The sequence below is a fragment of the Drosophila navojoa genome, chromosome 5, assembly GCF_054131105.1.
Source record: "Drosophila navojoa isolate 15081-1374.11 chromosome 5, UAZ_NAV_1.0, whole genome shotgun sequence".
In the NCBI taxonomy this organism is placed as follows: domain Eukaryota; kingdom Metazoa; phylum Arthropoda; class Insecta; order Diptera; family Drosophilidae; genus Drosophila; species Drosophila navojoa.
The window spans coordinates 25,420,670-25,440,262 of NC_142893.1; the positions used below are offsets into that span (position 1 = coordinate 25,420,670).

At 37.4% G+C, this 19,593-nt stretch overlaps 2 protein-coding genes across 4 annotated transcripts; both read right to left on the reverse strand.

The window, feature by feature from the left end:
- Positions 1-1,040: 1,040 nt before the first annotated feature.
- On the reverse strand, positions 1,041-1,787 carry LOC108653995 (guanine nucleotide-binding protein subunit gamma-1). Of its 2 annotated transcripts, none has more exons than XM_018104972.3 (2): positions 1,667-1,787; positions 1,041-1,610 (listed from the first exon to the last, which is right to left on the reverse strand). In XM_018104972.3, exon 2 carries the CDS (start codon positions 1,534-1,536, stop codon positions 1,333-1,335), a length of 204 nt encoding a protein of 67 aa, XP_017960461.1. In that variant the 5' UTR covers positions 1,537-1,610; positions 1,667-1,787; the 3' UTR covers positions 1,041-1,332. The 2 variants fall into 2 exon arrangements, with proteins under 2 accessions (XP_017960461.1, XP_089117254.1); XM_089261128.1 differs by having other exon boundaries at positions 1,041-1,565; positions 1,667-1,752.
- A 69-nt stretch (positions 1,788-1,856) lies between these two features.
- On the reverse strand, positions 1,857-17,863 carry Klp54D (Kinesin-like protein at 54D). Of its 2 annotated transcripts, XM_089261086.1 has the most exons (8): positions 17,276-17,862; positions 10,324-10,522; positions 10,036-10,263; positions 9,834-9,974; positions 3,608-3,749; positions 2,638-3,472; positions 2,037-2,363; positions 1,857-1,978 (listed from the first exon to the last, which is right to left on the reverse strand). In XM_089261086.1, the coding sequence occupies exons 1-8, from the start codon at positions 17,617-17,619 to the stop codon at positions 1,966-1,968; spliced, it is 2,229 nt and encodes a 742-aa protein (XP_089117212.1). In that variant the 5' UTR covers positions 17,620-17,862; the 3' UTR covers positions 1,857-1,965. The 2 variants fall into 2 exon arrangements, with proteins under 2 accessions (XP_089117212.1, XP_089117213.1); XM_089261087.1 differs by lacking the exons at positions 1,857-1,978; positions 2,037-2,363 and adding an exon at positions 2,368-2,556 and having other exon boundaries at positions 17,276-17,863.
- Between the last annotated feature and the right edge of the window lie 1,730 nt (positions 17,864-19,593).

The window sequence follows — 19,593 nt, forward strand, 5'->3', positions numbered from 1 at the left end:
GGTTCAGGGTATCTCTTAGTCGAGCAATCTCGACTAGAGCCTTCGTACTTGTTCAAATCTATAATGGAACGAATGGTAATGGAAACTGAATCATATGAAATGTCAGAATCGCCTGTTCATAAATGGAAATGGTTAATTTAGAGCTGTTTAATAAGGCGAGGACTAGTTGCTGTAAAGAATTTCTCTATATGTGTACATATGTACACACATAAATTGATAACAGTTTTTGTATTGCGGAGATACGATATGTAATCTTACAGGAAAGTACGCAGCACGCGCGACACTCCTCGTGGGTCATAACTGGATTTCCTGAAATTTATAGCAATAAGTAGAGGACTAATACTCAAGGCAAATCTAGTCCACTCCGGAATAGTTTCTTGACTCTGTAGTTATTGTTCAGATTGAACAGATCGTATGAATAAATTGTTTTTTTTTTGCGTGTTGTTTTTGCCAGCGCTTTATTAATAAGAAATTCTTGCTGATATTCTACTAGAGTTTTCTCTGCAGTAATTTACATGCATTTCAGGGAAACAGTATTTATGCACAGCTCTAATAATGTAGTAATATGAACCACCATACATACATACATACATATATCAAGATTAATGCTTTATTGGTGAACACCCCTAAGTTTGCGCACCAATAATCATAATTATCATAATTATCACCTATTTGATGCCAAGCAGCTAGCTAAATATGTCCATTAATGATAGAAAAAGATGTGGGTACATTTAGTATATGGTATTATTTATTAATATCTCAAGAGGAAACATGTTTAGGTTAGGATCATGCATTCATTGAAAATTGTTAGTATTTGTTAGTTATATACAAATACTAACAATTTTCAATGAATATGAATATATATATATATATATATATATATATATATATATATATATATATATATATTTATACATATATGTATATATATAAATGTTTATGCGAATATGCCGTTCTCCAAAAAAGAGCTATAGGATTAGCAAAATACATGGTATACATACATATGTATGTATGTATGTTAAAGACGGTTCGACATGATCTTTTTCTGTTTCTGTTTCATTTTCGTTTACATTTTCAGTTGGTTTTCTGCTCTCGTAGTAATAAATATTTTTCTACAGTATTCATATCCATATGTACGTTCAGTTTATAGACATAATTGAGGTCAGCTTACATTTCCACAAACATCAAAGGTTATACACGCATGCATTCATTAATAAATTTTTGTGTAGTTGGCTAGTCTATTAGAGTTCTCGAAGCAAACGTAAACAATAATTATGTGTCTACATATTATGAAATACTGCTAGGAACTTTTGTACCCATTCAATATTGAGCTTATAAAATGCTGCACGAGTTCTTCTCGCGAAACGGATTCACCTTTTGACTAGTGAATCCACTTAACAGACAATCATCCGACTCATGATCTATCATATATTTCATCATGGTATTACACGCTTCCGACACCTGGATGCGGGGTATTCCCACCTCACGACGCAGTTGCTCATTGATGATGCGCTGCTGTTGTAAATTCGCAGCCATAATATCTAGAACGGCAGTCTCCGCAAGACCTATGGTGAAATCAATACTATTTGATGCTAGCGAATAATGTTAAGCTGCAAATAGAGGCTGTTTAGCTCTAAATAGTTAAAGTGTATGTAATACTATTTACCTTTAAAAGCTGTTTTTAGCCGCAAACTCGAGCTGCAGAATCGACGAAAAATCAATAGCGTTTGATTCAATTAACTTGTAGTCGAATGAATAACTATCGATAACAAGAGCAACAGGAGCAGCAGACGCTACAGTAGTAACAGCTGAAATGGTGCTGTCAATTTGTTGCAAAGTAAAAAACATTTTGGTATTTTTTCAATCAGTTTTATTTGAAATTGCATGTTAACATTTGTTTTAATTATTCAAAAAATATAAATATTTGAGAATATATCTATGTAGTTAGGTACCTCAATTAATTTACTACGTAAGCATGCTAAATAAATAATATTTAATATATAAATTCTGTATTCTCTCTTGCGTATTTTACTTACTCTGGCATTAAATTTGGCTGCGCAAGCTCTTTAACGTTATTGTTATTGGCTATTTGCAGGTCCTTGTTAAGCGCAAGCTGACCATTGGACTTTCTAAAAGCATTTGCCATCAGTAGTATATTCTTTGCAATACGCTCATCGTCTATGCGCTTCTGCGCCGTATGCGTGCGCTTATCGGCATTCTCCGACATTCGCTGTTCCAATGGCAAGATGGCAACTGGAATGGCTGATTCCGGATTTGTCCAAATTTCGGTGCCGGGTGTTTCTTTACCCGTGGTGGGTGAAATCGCTGGTCTTGCTGGTATCAAAGGTGAACGCACACAGACACTAATTATGGAACAAAAACAGAATTTGAATTTTATTTGCTTAGATCACTAGTCACACTCTAAATTCGTTTTTTGAAAACATGATTTGTCTATTAAATATTGTTCAATTTGTATTGTATATAGCCAATTATGCCCCAGCCCCTGCCCCCGGCGCTGGCTCGACACGTGGCTCATTGTCCTCGCTCGGTTTCAACCTATAACGAGTCAGAAAGGAGACGACAATGAGCCAGAGTGTTGTGCCCTCAATTGATGCTTCGAGTTTCGTGCTTACTTACTTGTTCACTTCCTCCAATTTCTTGAGCAGACGCTCATTCTCTCGGCATACAATCTCTTGATCCCTTAATATAGTCTCGCGCACTGTGAACAAATGATTATTCTCCTGTCGCAGCGATTCATTCTCCGCCATATACAGCTTCACAAGCTCTGCCAATTCGCTACCATCCAACTCTGGCAAACGCTCTAAGTCCATCTTTGGTACGGGAATGCCAACATCTCCAATGTGAACGCGTTCCAGTTGTAGCTCCAAGAGATTGTCCATCGGCTCTGACGCCTGATGATGCAAATTCAGCGCGGCCTTCAGATGCTCATTTTCCATCTGTAGTGCATGGATGTCTCGTTTGAGACTGAGAATGAGAGCCTCTCGCGGGTCCATCATGATGACCGGCTTTGTCCGTATACGCTTCGCTCTCGATGCATAACGCAGCGTATTCAGCGTCTCAGCGTGATTATAATGCGCCGGCGAGACGCAGGCAATCATGAGTGTAACTCCGTTCCCGGCCAGACTGTCGGCCAGCAGCTTTGTTAGCTGACTATCCCGGTACGGGATGTGTCCGCTGCGTTTCTTGTTATCGCTCAGCGACGAGATGCAGTAGCCTAGCACCATGAGACTCTTGTTGATATTGTTAGCCTCCTCCAGCGTCTTGCCCTCACTCATCGTCTTCTTCGTCAGCTCGCTTCCAGCCAAGTCTACAAAGTTAATCTTGCCGTGCTTGGAGAGAAAGACGCCGCCATCCGTTTGTTGGTCCGACAGTATGTGGACCGTTAATATCGTATGAGAACGCGATGAATGATCATTCATCGCATGCGAGCCCACAGAGCGATTTCTCATGCCTAAAGTAGGTGGGTGAGGGTTGCAATTAGCAGAGAGTTATACAGCTAAACGCGAGATTTATTCATAGTTATATAGAATTTTAAATCTGTCAAATATTTTCTTTAACTATTCATTTTTATGTCTTCTTCACTTACCCTCTTCTAACACAGCCAGCAAATCGTCTAGCTCCTCGCAGTCCACCGTAAATAAGTTCTCCACAAAGAACCCGCCCGATTTTTTGGACCAGCGCACGGCAAGGGGCTTGCGAGCGCTTCCTGGATTAAGCAAATCGATTACCTGTTCAAGAAAAATGCAAATCAATTTGAAAAATCAAATATTACGTAAAAGTTCGGTTTGTGCAATTACCTCAGTAGACTAACAAATCATCTAAAATGAAAAATAAATTTCTAGTATAGCTACGATTTGACCAATCGAGTCGTAGACAGAGGAGAAGGTGGCAGAAATGCAGGGATGACATGTTGACCTCCATCAAACAGAGGTCAATGCAATGCATACTAAAGTAGTCGAATGATATTTGCAGATGGCTCCAACGGAAAAGAAATCAGTATTAGTGCGAACCAATTTCGATTGGATATTAAATTAAGTTCCCCTACGTACACAGGTCAAAGACGATGTGTTCTGTAAAACTACATATGTACATATGTACAGTGACGAACTAAATTATTGTCACAGTAAGCATTTTAAACTTTATAGCAAATTTAAGTATTTTATACGTTTTTTTTAACAAACAAAAATTGCCTAAATAGATTAGGGTATTTATTATATCATACAAAATCAAGTACGAAGGCTCTAGTCGAGATTGCTCGACTAGGAGATACCCTGAACCCTCCAAGCTGATATTCTTATCATTCTGCACTTCTTTTATGCACGCACACATACATTTACATGCATCCACCCTCACGCGCCTGGGCTCTGCTAACTGCGCAGTAAGCAGCGACAGCGCTTGGGCTGCGCGCTCAATGTGGGAAATATTATGAGAATTAATTTGTTGTAAAACTTCTTTTGTAGAAACACAATCTTAATGAAATTTCTGTGTGTACATTCCAAGGCACAAGTCTCTAGTACTTGAAATACGTTTTTACAAATTTGGGGAGAAGGGGGCGTGGCATCCAAAATCTGTTACAAAATGTTTGTATGAATCATTTGTATATACCCAGTAAATCTAAAGTCTCCAAGTCAATAGTATTCCAATGAGGCTCAAAAAACAAAATTAATTTTTCGATCAAAAATGTACATATATACATATGGGGTCTGCGATGATTCCTTCTGCCTGTTACATACTTTTCACAAAACCATTATACTCCGATTTCCCATTTTCAATGGGCTCAGGGTATAAAAATATTGCAAACAATTGCAACGTACTTTTTCAAAAAATTAAATAAACAAAAAAAAAACAAAATTATTGGCAAGTAAGAAAGCCTTAGTCGAGACTGCTCGACTACGAGATCCCCTAAGCCCTTCGATATTTCTGATATTTCAATAACTATTCGCACATGCACACACGCAGCATACGTACAGGCATACGCACGCACTCATAAACACGCATTGGCTGCAGTGTGGGCTTACTATTGAAATTCAAGTGTTTAATATCTTTTCTTGTCGACGGACTATCTTCATGAAACTTTCAGATTATAATTATAAATATACAAATACAAAGGTGATGATGAGGGGATCTATATAGAGGTGGGGGATAATTTTAACAAATTGTATAAAAGGCATTTAAATATATATTTAAAATTTGGAGGCTTTAGCTTTAAAGATGTAGGAGATATAAATATTTAACTGATTTTCGACAAGGTTTTTATCGATAAAAAAATAATGAGAGGATTACTGATTATCGATTTTTAGAGATAAACTCGATATCCGCGCTTTATATACGGACTATCTTAAAAACAAGTAAGAACGTTGCAGTCGGGCGGAATACTCATTCACAGTCCTTTTGTAAATTTAATTTGATTTGGCTTTAAAAAAAATTAGTACAAAACAATTATGCTTTTTGATTATATTGTAGCTTTTGGTAATTTTTATCGAGTAATCGATACATTACAAAAGCGCGCTTTTTAGCATTCTAAGAATTGCGATTGATTTCTGGATTTTCTTGCTGTTATTGTAGTTTTGTCAGATGACGCTCTGTTATTAGCTTATTGTATTTTAGCTACAAGTTTGTAAAGCAAGGCGATAGCGTGGACGCTAAAGGCGTCGCAAGTTATGTTACAGAGGCGGAGGTTCAAGTCCCCATCAAGGTAATGGTTTTTTTTCATACATATTTCGTTATTTTATAAAATAGATATTTTATTCTTTTTTCTAATTGAACAATTTTATAAGTTTAAATTTGTTTCTTCTTAAATAGCCCTCATATATGTATGTACGCATTCATGCATGTACATATATGTATGTACATAAGTCTGCATGTAGCATCAAGCATTCCAGCCTTTCTTATGCACGCGCTCATTTGTATGTGTGTATGTATGTACACATAAATGCATACTCTAGCGTTGAAATGAGACTGATTTGTTTTTGCTTTGTTCTTGAATTTACCATCCGCTACTCTCATAACAAGAATCTTATTTTTTGATTTCATTTTAATTACTGTTGTTGACAGTAGGCGGTAGCGCTGTCGGCAAAGGCACCGGCTAAATTTGTTTTTGTTATTTTGACAAACATGGCTTGGGTGCGAGTTCAAATCCCGCGGAAAACTCTTTTTTGTAAATTGCAAATTTTGTTATTTTAGCTTCTTTTATATTTTTTAAATATTAAAATTTTATTTTTAAATTTCATAAAAATGTTTCCTTCCGTGTTATCAATGCCTATTAAGCCTATTTGTATATACATGTACATACATAGATAGCTCAAGCATATAAATGTCGCAATTTGATACTACAAATGCCGATTGCCACGCCCCTAGTGGCCATAGACACCTCATTTTTGGCCAGTTCTTAGAAAGAGCTAACGGTAACGTAAATGCGAAATTTGAATGCTTACGCTCAAAAAATGTGAAAATTACAGGGTATTTTTCGATATGCCACGCCCCCAAAGAGGCGTGACAATTATTTTTGGGGCATCGATAGAGGAGGTTACCAGTAACTCAACTATCCAAATTTGCTTCTAGCTCTTAAACTGTAGGAGTATATATACCAAATTAGAATTTTTTCATCAGTCATTATAGAATTATAGCATTAGCTCACGTGCGAAATTTCAACGTTCTAGCTTTAGAACTGTAGGAGATACAGTTTTATCTGATTTGCCACGCCCCCAATGGGCGTAGATATATCCACCATAGCTTTTTGGACTTGGGGGGTCAACGCGGATCTACATACCAAACTTCAACTTTCTAGCTCTTCAACTAACATGATTTCTGGTATATCGGAAAATGCATTTTCCGATTTGCCACGCCCCCAGTGGGTGGATCGGGAAAATTTTAACACTTTATAAATCGGAGTTATACACGAGTATGTGTTCCAAATTTCAAGTCTCTAGCTTCAATAGCGGCGAAATGAACTGCGTTCATACGGACAGACGGACAGACGGACGGACAGCAAGACGGACATTGCACAAAACCAATATACTAATTTACTTCGTGAATGAGTATAAAAATGTTCACGTCTCTAGCTCTTATATCTTCTGAGATCGACGCGCTTAACTACTGATTTTCAATAGGATTGAGGTCGGGACTCTGTGCTGGTCAATCTATAAGCTTATTATTTTGCTTTCCAATCTATTCCTTAATAATTTGTGCAAAATGTTTCGGATCGCCATCTTGTTGAAAAATCTTTTTTTTTCTTTCAGGACACGCATATTATTCAATCAAATTCGGAAAATGGGTTTGAAGAATATTTATATAATCCTCTTTCCGCATTATACCTTCTACTCTATGTAGAGGATCAACGTTCCACCAAGTAAAGCATCCCCAAACCATAATGCTGCCGCAGCCATGTTTGATAGTTTCCTTTAGATGGTTTCATTGAAGTCGTTCCCCAGGTCTGTGTTAGAAATAATGCTTTCCATCTGATTGGAAACTGTTCAATTTTGATTCATCCGACCAAATAACTCGTTTCCAATCATCAATGCTCCAGTTTTTGTGATCCCTTGCAAATTTCAAACGTGCCTAAACATTCTTTTCGCACAATGCAGGTTTGTTATACCCTGAACCCATTGAAAATGGGAAATCAGGGTATAATGTTTTTGTGTAAAAGTATGTAACAGGCAGAAGGAATCATCGCAGACCCCATAAAGTATATACATATATTCTTGATCAGCACGATGAGCTGAGTTGATATAGCCCTGTCCGTCTGTCCGTCCGTCCGTCCGTCCGTCCGTCCGTCCGTCCGTCCGTCCGTCCGTCTGTCCGTATGAACGCCGAGATCTCAGAAGATATAAGAGCTAGAGAGCTGAAATTTTGTGTGCATACTCGTGTATACCATACGCAGTACGAGTTTGCTTTATTTTTTCGATAACTCATCCAATAACTTTTTTATCGAGAATAATCGAAAAATTGATTTTGTTTTTTGAGCCTCATCGGAGTACTATTAGACGTAGAGACTTCAGATTTACTGTGTATATACATATGATGAATACAAACATTTTGTAATCAACAGATTTTGGATACCAAGCCATCTTCGCCCCCAAATTGTAAAAAACGCAGTAAAGGCACTAGAGACTTGTGCTTTGGAATGTTCATACATTTTGACCATATAATTACGCCCTGAAAATTTCATTAGGATCGAATGTTTACAAGAGAAGTTATTCACCAAGTAAATTCTCATACTATTGCCCACATTGCAGCGCAGCCCAAGCGCAGTCGCTGCTTACTGCGCAGTTAGCAGAGCGCGGGCGCGTGAGGGTGGATGCATGTGTATGTATGTGTGCGTGCATAAAAGAAGTGCAGAATTGCTAGGGAAGCATCTTTGGTGCTAACAGCTTGATTTTTTTCTTTGACTTAAGTTTTCGGAGTCACATTTGGTCTCCTTTAAGCTGCGATTACTGCGGACTAGCTGATACTAAGGTTTTCGGCAATAGTATACGAAGGAAATACCTTCTCGTTCACTATTTTCAATATCAACTGAAAGTTTCCTCAATTTTTAGTGGTACTGCATACACGAGTATACATGCGATCGGCTGCTCATACGGACGGACAGACGAAGAGGGCTATATTGACTCAGCTCGTTGTCCTGATCAAGAATATATGATTCCTTCTGTCCGTTACATACTTTTCTATGAAACATTATACACTGATTTCCCGTTTTTAAAGTGTTCAGGGTATAAAAATTAATGAATGCAAATATTATGGTATATGTAGATTACCATCATTAAATATGCATCTAGGCAAGTTCAGTAATAATGCAGAAGTGATACAAAATTAAAATAAATTTAGTATAATTTGTATTTTGTATATTTATATAAATATAAAATCAAATTAAGTTCAGGAAATAAAAATTGAAGCATATTGAGTACAGCAACTTTTGTTGTTTTATGTGAATAAATTATTAAACTAAATACGAGTAGTGACAGCTTTATCAGTTAGTGGTTTTATACAATTATTATACCCTGAACCCATTGAAAATGGGAAATCAGGGTATAATGTTTTTGTGTAAAAGTATGTAACAGGCAGAAGGAATCATCGCAGACCCCACAAAGTATATATATTCTTGATCAGCACGATGAGCTGAGTCGATATAGCCCTGTCCGTCTGTCCGTCCGTCCGTCCGTCCGTCCATCCGTCTGTCCGTCTGTCCGTATGAACGCCGAGATCTCAGAAGATATAAAAGCTTGAGAGCTGAAATTTTGTGTGCATACTCGTGTATACCATACGCAGTACGGTATAACTCATCCGATAACTTATTTATCGAGAATAATCGAAAAACTGATTTTGTTTTGTGAGCCTCATCGGAGTACTATTAGATGTAGAGACTTCAGATTTACTGTGTATATATATATGATGAATACAAACATTTTGTAATCAACAGATTTTGGATACCACGCCCCCTTCGCCCCCAATTTGTAAAAAACGTTATTCAAGTACTAGAGACTTGTGCTTTGGAATGTACACACATTTTGACCATATAATTACGCCCTGAAAGTTTCATTAAGTTCGTATGTTTACAAAAGAAGTTATTCACCAAGTAAATTCTAATACTATTGTCCACACTGCAGCGCAGCCCAAGCGCAGTCGCTGCTTACTGCGCAGTTAGCAGAGCGCGGGCGCGTGAGGGTGGATGCATATAAATGTATGTGTGCGTGCATAAAAGAAGTGCAGAATGATAAGAATATCAGCTTGGAGGGTTCAGGGTATCTCCTAGTCGAGCAGTCTCGACTAGAGTCTTCTTACTTGTTAACATGTGATTTTGCTACATATTTTCTCACCCGTTCATTGTAAATCTCCATAAACGAAGCCTTGAGCACATAATTAACATCCGTGCGATTCTGAATCAATTGGAAGAGATACACAAACGAACGGAATATCAGGCCATGACGGGGATCCTTTAGATTGGGCTTGCCCACAAACTGCATGGAAAATGATGTAGAAATTTATATTTTATATGGTTGCGCTGATTCTTTCATTTACCAAATCTGGAGGTCCAGTTAGGGTATGCGTCTTCCCTGAGCCTGTTTGTCCGTAGCAAAATGCCGTACAGCTAAATCCCTCAATGCCCATCTCAATAATGCGTTTGATGCCTGAATAGTCCAGTATATCCTCCTGTGTGGCACCTGGCTCAAAGACCACGTTGTACGTGAATACGCGCACACTGTCGCGATTGTGGGAACGCTTGGCCCCCGTGTCGTTGCCTTCGATCTGTGTAAAGCAGGCTTGTGTTACTTTCCATTCTGAGAGCTTAACCCGTCTTGGACTTACGATGACTTGTCCATTGCCAGGAAACTTCAATGTGGCTCCGTGCCTATCGCGTTTCTCCTTTTCATTTAGAGGGCGGACACGCACCACCACATTAATATTGTCCTCCGGCGTCGAGGGCTCCTCGCTGCCCGTGCCAGTGCCTGCGCCTGTGCCCGTGGACTTGGAGGCCACAATTTCCAATGTGTCCGCGCTGCCAATTCTGTGCAAGCACAACCAAAACTTAATTATTTAAATAGACGTAGATAGAGTGGGGCAGTGTAACAGAGGGCTATGATATATGTATGTATATGTATGTTATCTTATGTATTTGTCTGTATGTTATTATATTTATAGACATACATACATATATATAAAGACTATTGGCAATGGGTATAAAGACTTTCTGAATAATAAATTCCCAAATCGAAATATCCATAAAGGAATGTGCTTTACTTTTTAGTTAATTATTAAAAAAGCTATAGCAATAATATCGTTATTTAAATAGAATTATTATTGATTTTTTAATATATTACTATTCGAATTTTATACTAATTGACTATTGTCAATAAATGGTGAAACCCACAGTTTCGTCCCCCACCCTCCTTATCTAATTACTTGATTAAATCATTCAATTAGCCGACGCACACTGTCAAGGCCAACTGAGTGTGTGGCATGTAAAGGTCGTTAGAAGCCATTGTTCTTGGCTAAATGGACGTGGAGTCTATGCGGAATACTTCAGGAAAAGCCGTTATTATAATGAATTATAATTTTGTTTTGTGCTGCTTTGTTATGGCCAATGCAAAATTGCCTGTTCCAATTCCCTTGAACTTGATGACGCCCAGCTGATTGAAGGTCCTATTTATAGCCGTGGCTAACAGAAGAGCCATAACTTTTGGTTTTTCTCTCAGCATTGCGAGAAATAGCGTCAACTATGATTAATAAAACTTTTCATTTCAATGGCATTTCGGTGCAGAAATTCTGGCAAATGCGAGCACATATAAGTAATATTTCAAGAAAACCCCGTTCAATTTATTAAACTATAAAACTGACAACAACAGACATGCAAACCCAACGAGTTTTTTTTGTGCATGGAGTACAAGGCGTATGCGTAATAAAAAAATCTCCCGTGTCCCCTTGGACTTTGACATTTGACTTTTGATATTTAATATTTTCACGCAAATTACTTGTTAAATATTTATGCAGTTAAGGACAGAATTTTGGTAAAAAAAAATATTAATCAGACATAATCTACGCCTTGGTTTTGTGTGCACTTGGTAAATATTTTAGCAGGAGGCCAACGCCACGAAGTAAACTTAATTCCCAGTCACGAGCCAATGTGGGGCTTCGCTTACCTACCAGTCGACTCTGCCGACAAGCCCCGTGGAAAAGTTCAATCAACCTATGTCCACTTGAAATTGACTCTAAATACTTAATAAGTCGTAAGCATTCTAATAGAGGCTTTAGGTTCTTGAAGGAAAAACTTATAAATAAATATATAATTTCGATGGGTGTCATGCGGGTCTTGAACAAATAAATATTTGGCCTTCAAATCAAACAAAAATTTGAATAGAGTTTTGAATTATCTTTATTCTTTCTTAAAATATTTTTGGCATAGACTAAATCTAGAAACCGGAGAAAATGTAGACTCAAATAAGCTATTAAAAGAAAAATATAGGATATTCTGACCCTCCAAGCTGATATTCTTATTATTCTGCACTTCTTTTATGCACGCACATATACATACATATGCATCCACCCTTACTCGCCCGCGCTGCTGTGTCGGCAATATTATGAGAATTTTTTGTTGAATAACATCTTTTGTAGACATACAAGTCTAGAGTACTTCAAATACGTTTGGAGCGAAAGGGCATCGTATCCAAAATCTGTTGATTACAAAATGTTTGTATTTATCATATGTATATACACAGTAAATCTGAAGTCTCCAGGTCTAAAAGTGTTTAAATTAGGCTCAAAAAACAAAATAGATTTTTCGATTATTCTCGATAAAAGGTTATCGGATATGTTATCGAAAAATATGATAAACTTGTATTGCGTATGGTATACACGAGTATGCTTGCCAAATCTCAGCTCTCTAGCTCATATAACTTCTGAGATCTCGGCGTTCATACGGACAGACGGATAAACGGACGGACAGACGTACAGAGCTATATCAACTCAGCTCGTCGTGCTCATCAAGAATGTATATACTTTGTGGGGTCTGTGATGATTCCTTCTGCCCGTTACATACTTTTTCACAAAAACATTATACCCTGATTTCCCATTTTCAATAGGTTCAGGGTATACAGAATTTGTTCGAAATTTGTGAATACTATGAATCTATTCATAAGAAAAATATATTATATATGTATATCCTATCCTAATACCAGATTACTATCGAGAGAGCAATTCGGCTCAGTACCCAGTTTCACTCCAAAAGTTTGGGACTATTAAAAAAATATTAATTATATAAAACGACCACTGTTAAATAGCTCGTCTCCTATAGTTAGGATCTGCTTCTAACAGTAAGTGCCTGTGTAAGCAATAGTATGGTTTGTCTTAATATATGACTGCACATGCATACTAGATCCGATGATGAATAACTTTGATAAGTCTGTTTACTTGACCTATACTAGACATACTGTAGGTATACGTATATGTTCCATTTTACTCTTGTTTTGTTTTGATTGACACAAAGCGAACCACTCCATTTTATGAGCGTTTGCTTAAGGAAACACGGAATACCAAATTAGATTATTAAGAGAAAAAAAAAACAATCACAAATAAATAAAAACAATCCACATAGTACAGATATGTGTTTATTAGAAAGTATTAGCATGTGATGCATACATACACAAGGCAAATTAACATTATTAACTGTTTGTTAATTTAATGGGATCAGCCATATAACTATGTACACTCGCTTATGGAGCGGTCGCTCTATTAGCCCCACTCTCTGATCAGGCACAATTATAGGCGTCATAATTATTGAAGTGCACGCATGTTAATACATTTTGATTAATGTTTGTGCTGATAGCTGACCAACTTGTCATACGAGATTCCATGTATGCATATGTTTTAAATCCACATATACTCTATGACGTGTGTGCTAATATGGATTTTTCGTAGGTTTCTCCACCACAAGGGATTAGATAATAATTATACATGGAACAACAGGAACACGGAATGTGGCGCAGATATCAAAATTGACATTTCGTTGCCTAAACTTTTGCGCTGCACGAGATTGTTATTAGTCCACATACGAGTCACCCATAGGAATGCTCCATTATAGTAAATACTAGATATAAAAGCGAGAGTTGCAAGTTGTTTTTTTACATGCTAACTAGTCCAATCGAGGGTCGTTACATTTTACTTGTTGTGCAGAACAGTAACAGAATAGAGAATGAGCGTTGCCGGTGGTCCACATGAATGCATTATACGCACTCAAACTGTACAGATTAGCGAAATTGAGACCGACTGTGGAAAGGGGTAACCGTCAAAAAGGAAATGATCTTTGCTTTATTGAACGTTTTTATCGTGCTCTGATATTTGATGAAGATAGTTTAACTATGAGGGAAATTATTCAACAAATAAACTCTCATAATATTGGCTACACTGCTGTGCAGCCTGGTTGCAGTCGCTGCTAGCTGCTCAGTGAGCAGAGCACGTGCATGTGCATGGGTTTTTTTCTATGTGTGTATATGGAAATCGTAAAGTGATTGCAATATTATAAGTTTGCAGGGTTCAGGGGATCTCCTAGTCGTGCAGTTGCACTGTTTGTTTGTACAGTTTTTACAGTTGGAATCAACTAGTTAATAGTTGTCGCGTTTCGACTGTCTGTAAATATGGAAGATATTAAGGACCTTAGCAAGAGAGAGAGGTTAATTCAGAGAGGTTAACTTATAATATGCATTATTCAATTCAATTCAATTCAATAAATTTAATTTCTAGTTTCTAGATATGAACCCTTGAAAACGGGTAATGCAATAAAAAAACAACGTTGCAGTTCGGGCTTACCTTATTTTGTTTTAGCCTTAGCCCAAAGTCGACAAGTCTTGAATAGACGTTTCGTATGATTATTATTATTATTATTATTATTATTATTTTTTATACCCTGAACCCATTGAAAATGGGAAATCAGGGTATAATGGTTTTGTTAAAATGTATGTAACAGGCAGAAGGAGGCGTGGCAGACCCCACAAAGTATATATATTCTTGATCAGGGCGACGAGCTGAGTCGATTTAGCCCTGTCCGTCTGTCTGTCTGTCCGTCCGTCCGTCCGTCCGTCCGTCCGTCCGTCCGTCCGTCTGTCCGTATGTATGAACGCGTCGATCTCAGAAGATATAAGAGCTAGAGACTTCAACTTTTTTTTAAAATGTCGGTATATATCGCGCGGATATCGAGTTTATCACTAAAAAACGATAACTCTTTCCGATATTTTTTTATCGATAAAAAACCTTATCGAAAGTCAGTTAAAAAATTATATCTCCCACATCATTATAGCTAGAGTGTCCAAATTTTAAATATATATTAAGACGTATTTTATACAATTTCGGTTTTTGTTAAAATTTACCCCCCCACCCCCAAATCCATCCCCTCACCCTCATCTTTGTAAAAGTCGTATATCAAATATTAGAGACTTGTGCTTCGGTATACACATACATTTAAACAATATGAATACGTTCTGAAAGTTTCATTACGATCGTACGTCTAGAAATTAAATTATTCAACAAATAAGTTCTCCTAATATTGACAACACTGCAGCGCAACCCAAGCGCAATCACCTGTACATATATGTGAGTGTGTGTGTGTGTGTATTTGTTTGCATGAGTGCGTGTGTGGATGCTAATTATTATTGAAATATCAGTTGCTTGTAGGGTTCAGGGGATCTCGTAGTCGAGCAGTCTCGACTAGAGCTTTCTTACTTGTTATTATTATTATTATCATTATTATTATTATTATTATTATTATTATTATTATTATTATTATTATTATTATTATTATTATTATTATTATTATTATTATTTTTATTATTATTATTATTTTTATTATTATTATTATTATTATTTTTATTATTGATAATTTGATGTGAGAAATATTTTTGTGCCATATTTTATGGAATTTGAGTACTGAGCTAGTGTGTAAATGGATTTTCTGTAAATGACAGATCAATATTTCTCGTAACTCCCCACTCTGTGTTTATTAATTACTTCGAATATATGTTAAGTATGTGAAAAAAATTACATGCATTACAATCCGTAGTCAAGAACTTAACTGATACAACAAAAAGTATTGATGGAGTCTCGTTTATACATAGATATCGGAAATAATGATGGCTATAACCTTAATCGATCTAGGACAAACCAGTTAAATTACCTTTTAGCACAACTTCTGGCCATTAACGAGGCGTTAGCCAGCTGAAGTCATAGAACTGTCAGGTCCTTAACCTTCAATATGGGCTGACTTTGCTACAACCAAAAATTATAGAGCAAGAGTGACTAAAGCAATGGTGAACAATTCCTATCGAAACATAAATATGTCACTTTCGCTTTCGAAACGGGTCAGGCGGGACACAACCGGAGTCACAGAACTCGCTGGACTCACAGGACTCGAATTGTCGATTTGATTACAAAATCGATTCACGTCGTGTCTGCTCAAACTCCCTTACTTAAGACCCCTAATTGTTTAAATATAAAACATGACCAATTGAGAGCAGCTCGATGTTCAAAGTGCTTGTCAGTCTGTCTGGACTGTCTATATGTTTTGCCGTCTGTCTATATGTCCCTGCCATTTATTGTGCGTGGTCATTACGCCTATGCCACCCTGTTTATGTCCTTCCATTTTTAATGGCACCTCATCAAGGGTTGCTAACCCACGCCCACTCCACGCCCCGACCTGGTGTTTTGGTCAGGTTATTAAGTAGTTTTATTACTCGCACGTCCAGCAGGCAAATGGATTGATGCAAATATATAACCAGGCAAAACTAATTACTTTGATAGGTATAGCAACTCCATAAATATTTTAACGATTGTTTTTCAATTTCTGTACTTGCAAAGGAAGAAAGTCCAAGTTAAAAATAGACTGCTTCAAGCCAATACGCAAATTGGATAGCATTTAGTTAAAAATCAAAAGGCTCTATAGATAATCGTGTATATATGAGGAATTGAAATGAAAAAATTTACTCAAGTCTTATTTGTTGTATTTATTTGTCTATAAGGCGTGTTATCTAGGTGTATTCGTTCTCAAAAGGAAAGAGTATATTCGATTTATGATGAATATTGCCGTTATGCTGTCCGTCCGTGCGTCCGCATTACCCTTTGTCTGCATGAATGCAATGCATTTCGCCGCCTAAGCCCATAAGTATATAATGAAGTAAATCTGAAAGTTGAATAACTGTAGAATTGTGAAAAATTATTCAACTTATGGTGAACCGAAATACATCGCGGTTTGACGAGAATATTTTCAAAATTTTAAGTCTACTGCGTCAAAAGTATCGCGATGTATTCGGGTCTCATATGAACAGGCGGACGGATCGTCGGATGCACCTTGCACAAAGTCGACCTACTCTACGAGATTGAGTATAAAAATATTTTGAAATAACTCTTTAAAGTTTTCTGCTGGGATCAAATGTTGGAGCAATAGTTATAGAACCCGGGGGCAAAAAATAATACTTGAGAAAACTATGAATTGAAAGTGGAATATAGAACCTTACTATATCGAGCTTGGTTTGTAATATATAATAATTATAATTTATAATTTTTGAAAGTAATTTTTTTTAACATCCAAGTTTTTTTATTCTACTCGTAATAGCCGTGTAATTAAATTGAAATCATTTGAGCTTGAACCAATTTTTAATTTAGAACAAACACATTGACAATCTCTTCTGTAGTTATTTGCTATACGTTTTCAAGGTATTGATTACGGTGGGAAGCGTCGCACACCTTTACACACTCAGAAGCACTTGGGCACACTTACTCATTTTCACGGGAGCGCAGAAAGTACGGCGTGTTGCGTGAACTGCCGCCCGTGCTGCCTCCGTCCCCGCTTCCGCCTCCGCCACTGCTGCCGCCCTTTTGCGGACTTAGGCGCCGCATGCCGTTGGTCAGGCTACGAGAGCGCGGTACTCGAGATCCACTGCTGCTGCTGGAGCTCTGACGCTGTTGCGTCGGCGTTGTTGCCTTGCTGGCGGGATTACCGCGCCTACCACGCCCCGTAGGAGCCGCCCCAGCCGCTGCTCTGCTGCGTGCATTATTAAGGCTGTCGGCGCTGCTGCCGCCGCTATTGTTCAAATGGGGCACGCTCGAGGCGCGACGCACCATGACTAGACGCAGCTCCTCAACTGGCTAAGCGAAGCTATAAGCACTTGAACTGTCGCTGGCTTAGATCGGTGCAGCCACATGGCTACCGCACTCACGCACAAATGAATTAGCCAAAGGCCTAACCAGCAAGCGAACGTTATACGAATTATTCAAAACAATAGCAGCGCGCGAAGGGACTCGACCGCGCGCCTCGTCAACTCAACACGAACTGAGCTTCAAGTTCACCAGGGCGACTTTTTTTATATGTACATATGTATATACTCCAGATTTATGGTAATTTGCTTTACTTACAGACAGAGAGACATGCGCACCCAAACACACACAACTAAGCACACCGTGTTACTTGAAAAGGACGCGAGTGACCACGCGTCGGCTTTGGCTGTGGCTTTAACGTTTGTTGGCACCTGTGTAGCTGCCGCTACCTGTACCTTTCGTAATTCTGTTGTGGCTGTTGCTTCGCTACTCGCCATTCGTCACTCGCCTGGGCCCGGCAATTAAATCAACGCGCTGTTTTAGTAAACAAACCCCTTTTGGCCTCCTGTGCGGGCGGCGTTCGTGCAACATTTAAGTTATTGTCGTGCTTTATTTACATTTACTTCAGCATAATCACACCAAATATGAATTATAGATAAGTATACACACATACTTATGTACATATATATGTATATGCATACATACATACATATATATCTAAATATACATACATATATATATATATATATATATATATACACATACATATATATCATGTATACATATATGCAGTTTTGGAATACTTTATAGGATGTTAAACCCAAGTGCAGTACGATTAGGAGCTACTTATGTACATGTGTGGTATATATGTACATATGTATTTTATTTGACGTACATAGATATACGCCACTGATGTAAATGTAAATATACATATGTATATGTATATTAACGAATACTCGTTTTATGATAAAACAGTATTAAATATATCAGATTTGCCGAGACTCAACAGGGATACAAGGATGCCAGTTTGGATACTTAGTTTATTTTAAAAGACATTTATCGGAATTGGGTGTAGCTAGGTGGGTATAGCGCGAACCTCACAACTTAGTTACTAAATAACTATCCATATTTTTATACCCTGAACCCATTGAAAATGGGAAATCAGGGTATAATGGTTTAGTGTAAAAGTATGTAACGGGCAGAAGGAGGCGTGGCAGACCCCACAAAGTTTATATACTCTTGATCAGGACGACGAGCTGAGTCGATATAGCCCTTTCCGTCTGTCCGCCCGTCTGTATGAGTGCATCGATCTCAGAAGATACAAAGGCTAGAGAAAGCTGAAATTTTGCATGCATACTCGTGTATATCATACGCAGTATGAGTTTGCTTTATTTTTTCAATAAATCATACGATAACTTTTTCAAATACTAGAGACTTGTGCTTTGGAATGTACATACATTTGAACATTGTGATTACGTTCTGAAAGTTTTATTAAGATTGTACGTCTAGAAATTAAATAATTCAATAAATAAATTCTCATGGGGTCTATCTCACCTCTTTCTGCCTGTATACGTGCCAATGAGCACAATATAACGATATACTGACTACTCAGTACTACCATGAACATTGGCTTAAGTTTAAATATCCCCAGACCCATTTTGAAATAATTGAGTTTTACGGTTCCCTCCCTAAATGCTTATCTCTTGCATATCGATTGCAAAGAGATATTGCTGGTTTTGTTATATGTATATTTTTGTTGTTTTTCTTTATTTATCATTTTATGTTTTGTTTCTGTAGTTTATCTATAGATAGCTAATGATAATAATTAGTTTTATTTAACTTTAATAATAACTACTGATGCTGGGGTAATGTTAAGTCTAAACGCTCATAAAGATCTTGTATGAGCTAAGTATTTTACAATTCCACAAAAGCATATACACATACATATGTATGTATATGCGTATATATATATATATATAGATATATTTCCATACGTACATA

Coding starts and splice junctions, on each gene's coding strand:
- Klp54D (XM_089261086.1), bottom strand. CDS start 17,619: ATGGTGCGTCGCGCCTCGAGCGTGCCCCATTTGAACAATAGCGGCGGC. Junction 10,523..17,275: donor CTGCGCTCCCGTGAAAATGA/GTAAGTGTGCCC, acceptor GTGCTTGCACAG/AATTGGCAGCGCGGACACAT. Junction 9,975..10,035: donor TAACTGGACCTCCAGATTTG/GTAAATGAAAGA, acceptor TTTTCCATGCAG/TTTGTGGGCAAGCCCAATCT.
- LOC108653995 (XM_018104972.3), bottom strand. CDS start 1,536: ATGGCTGCGAATTTACAACAGCAGCGCATCATCAATGAGCAACTGCGT.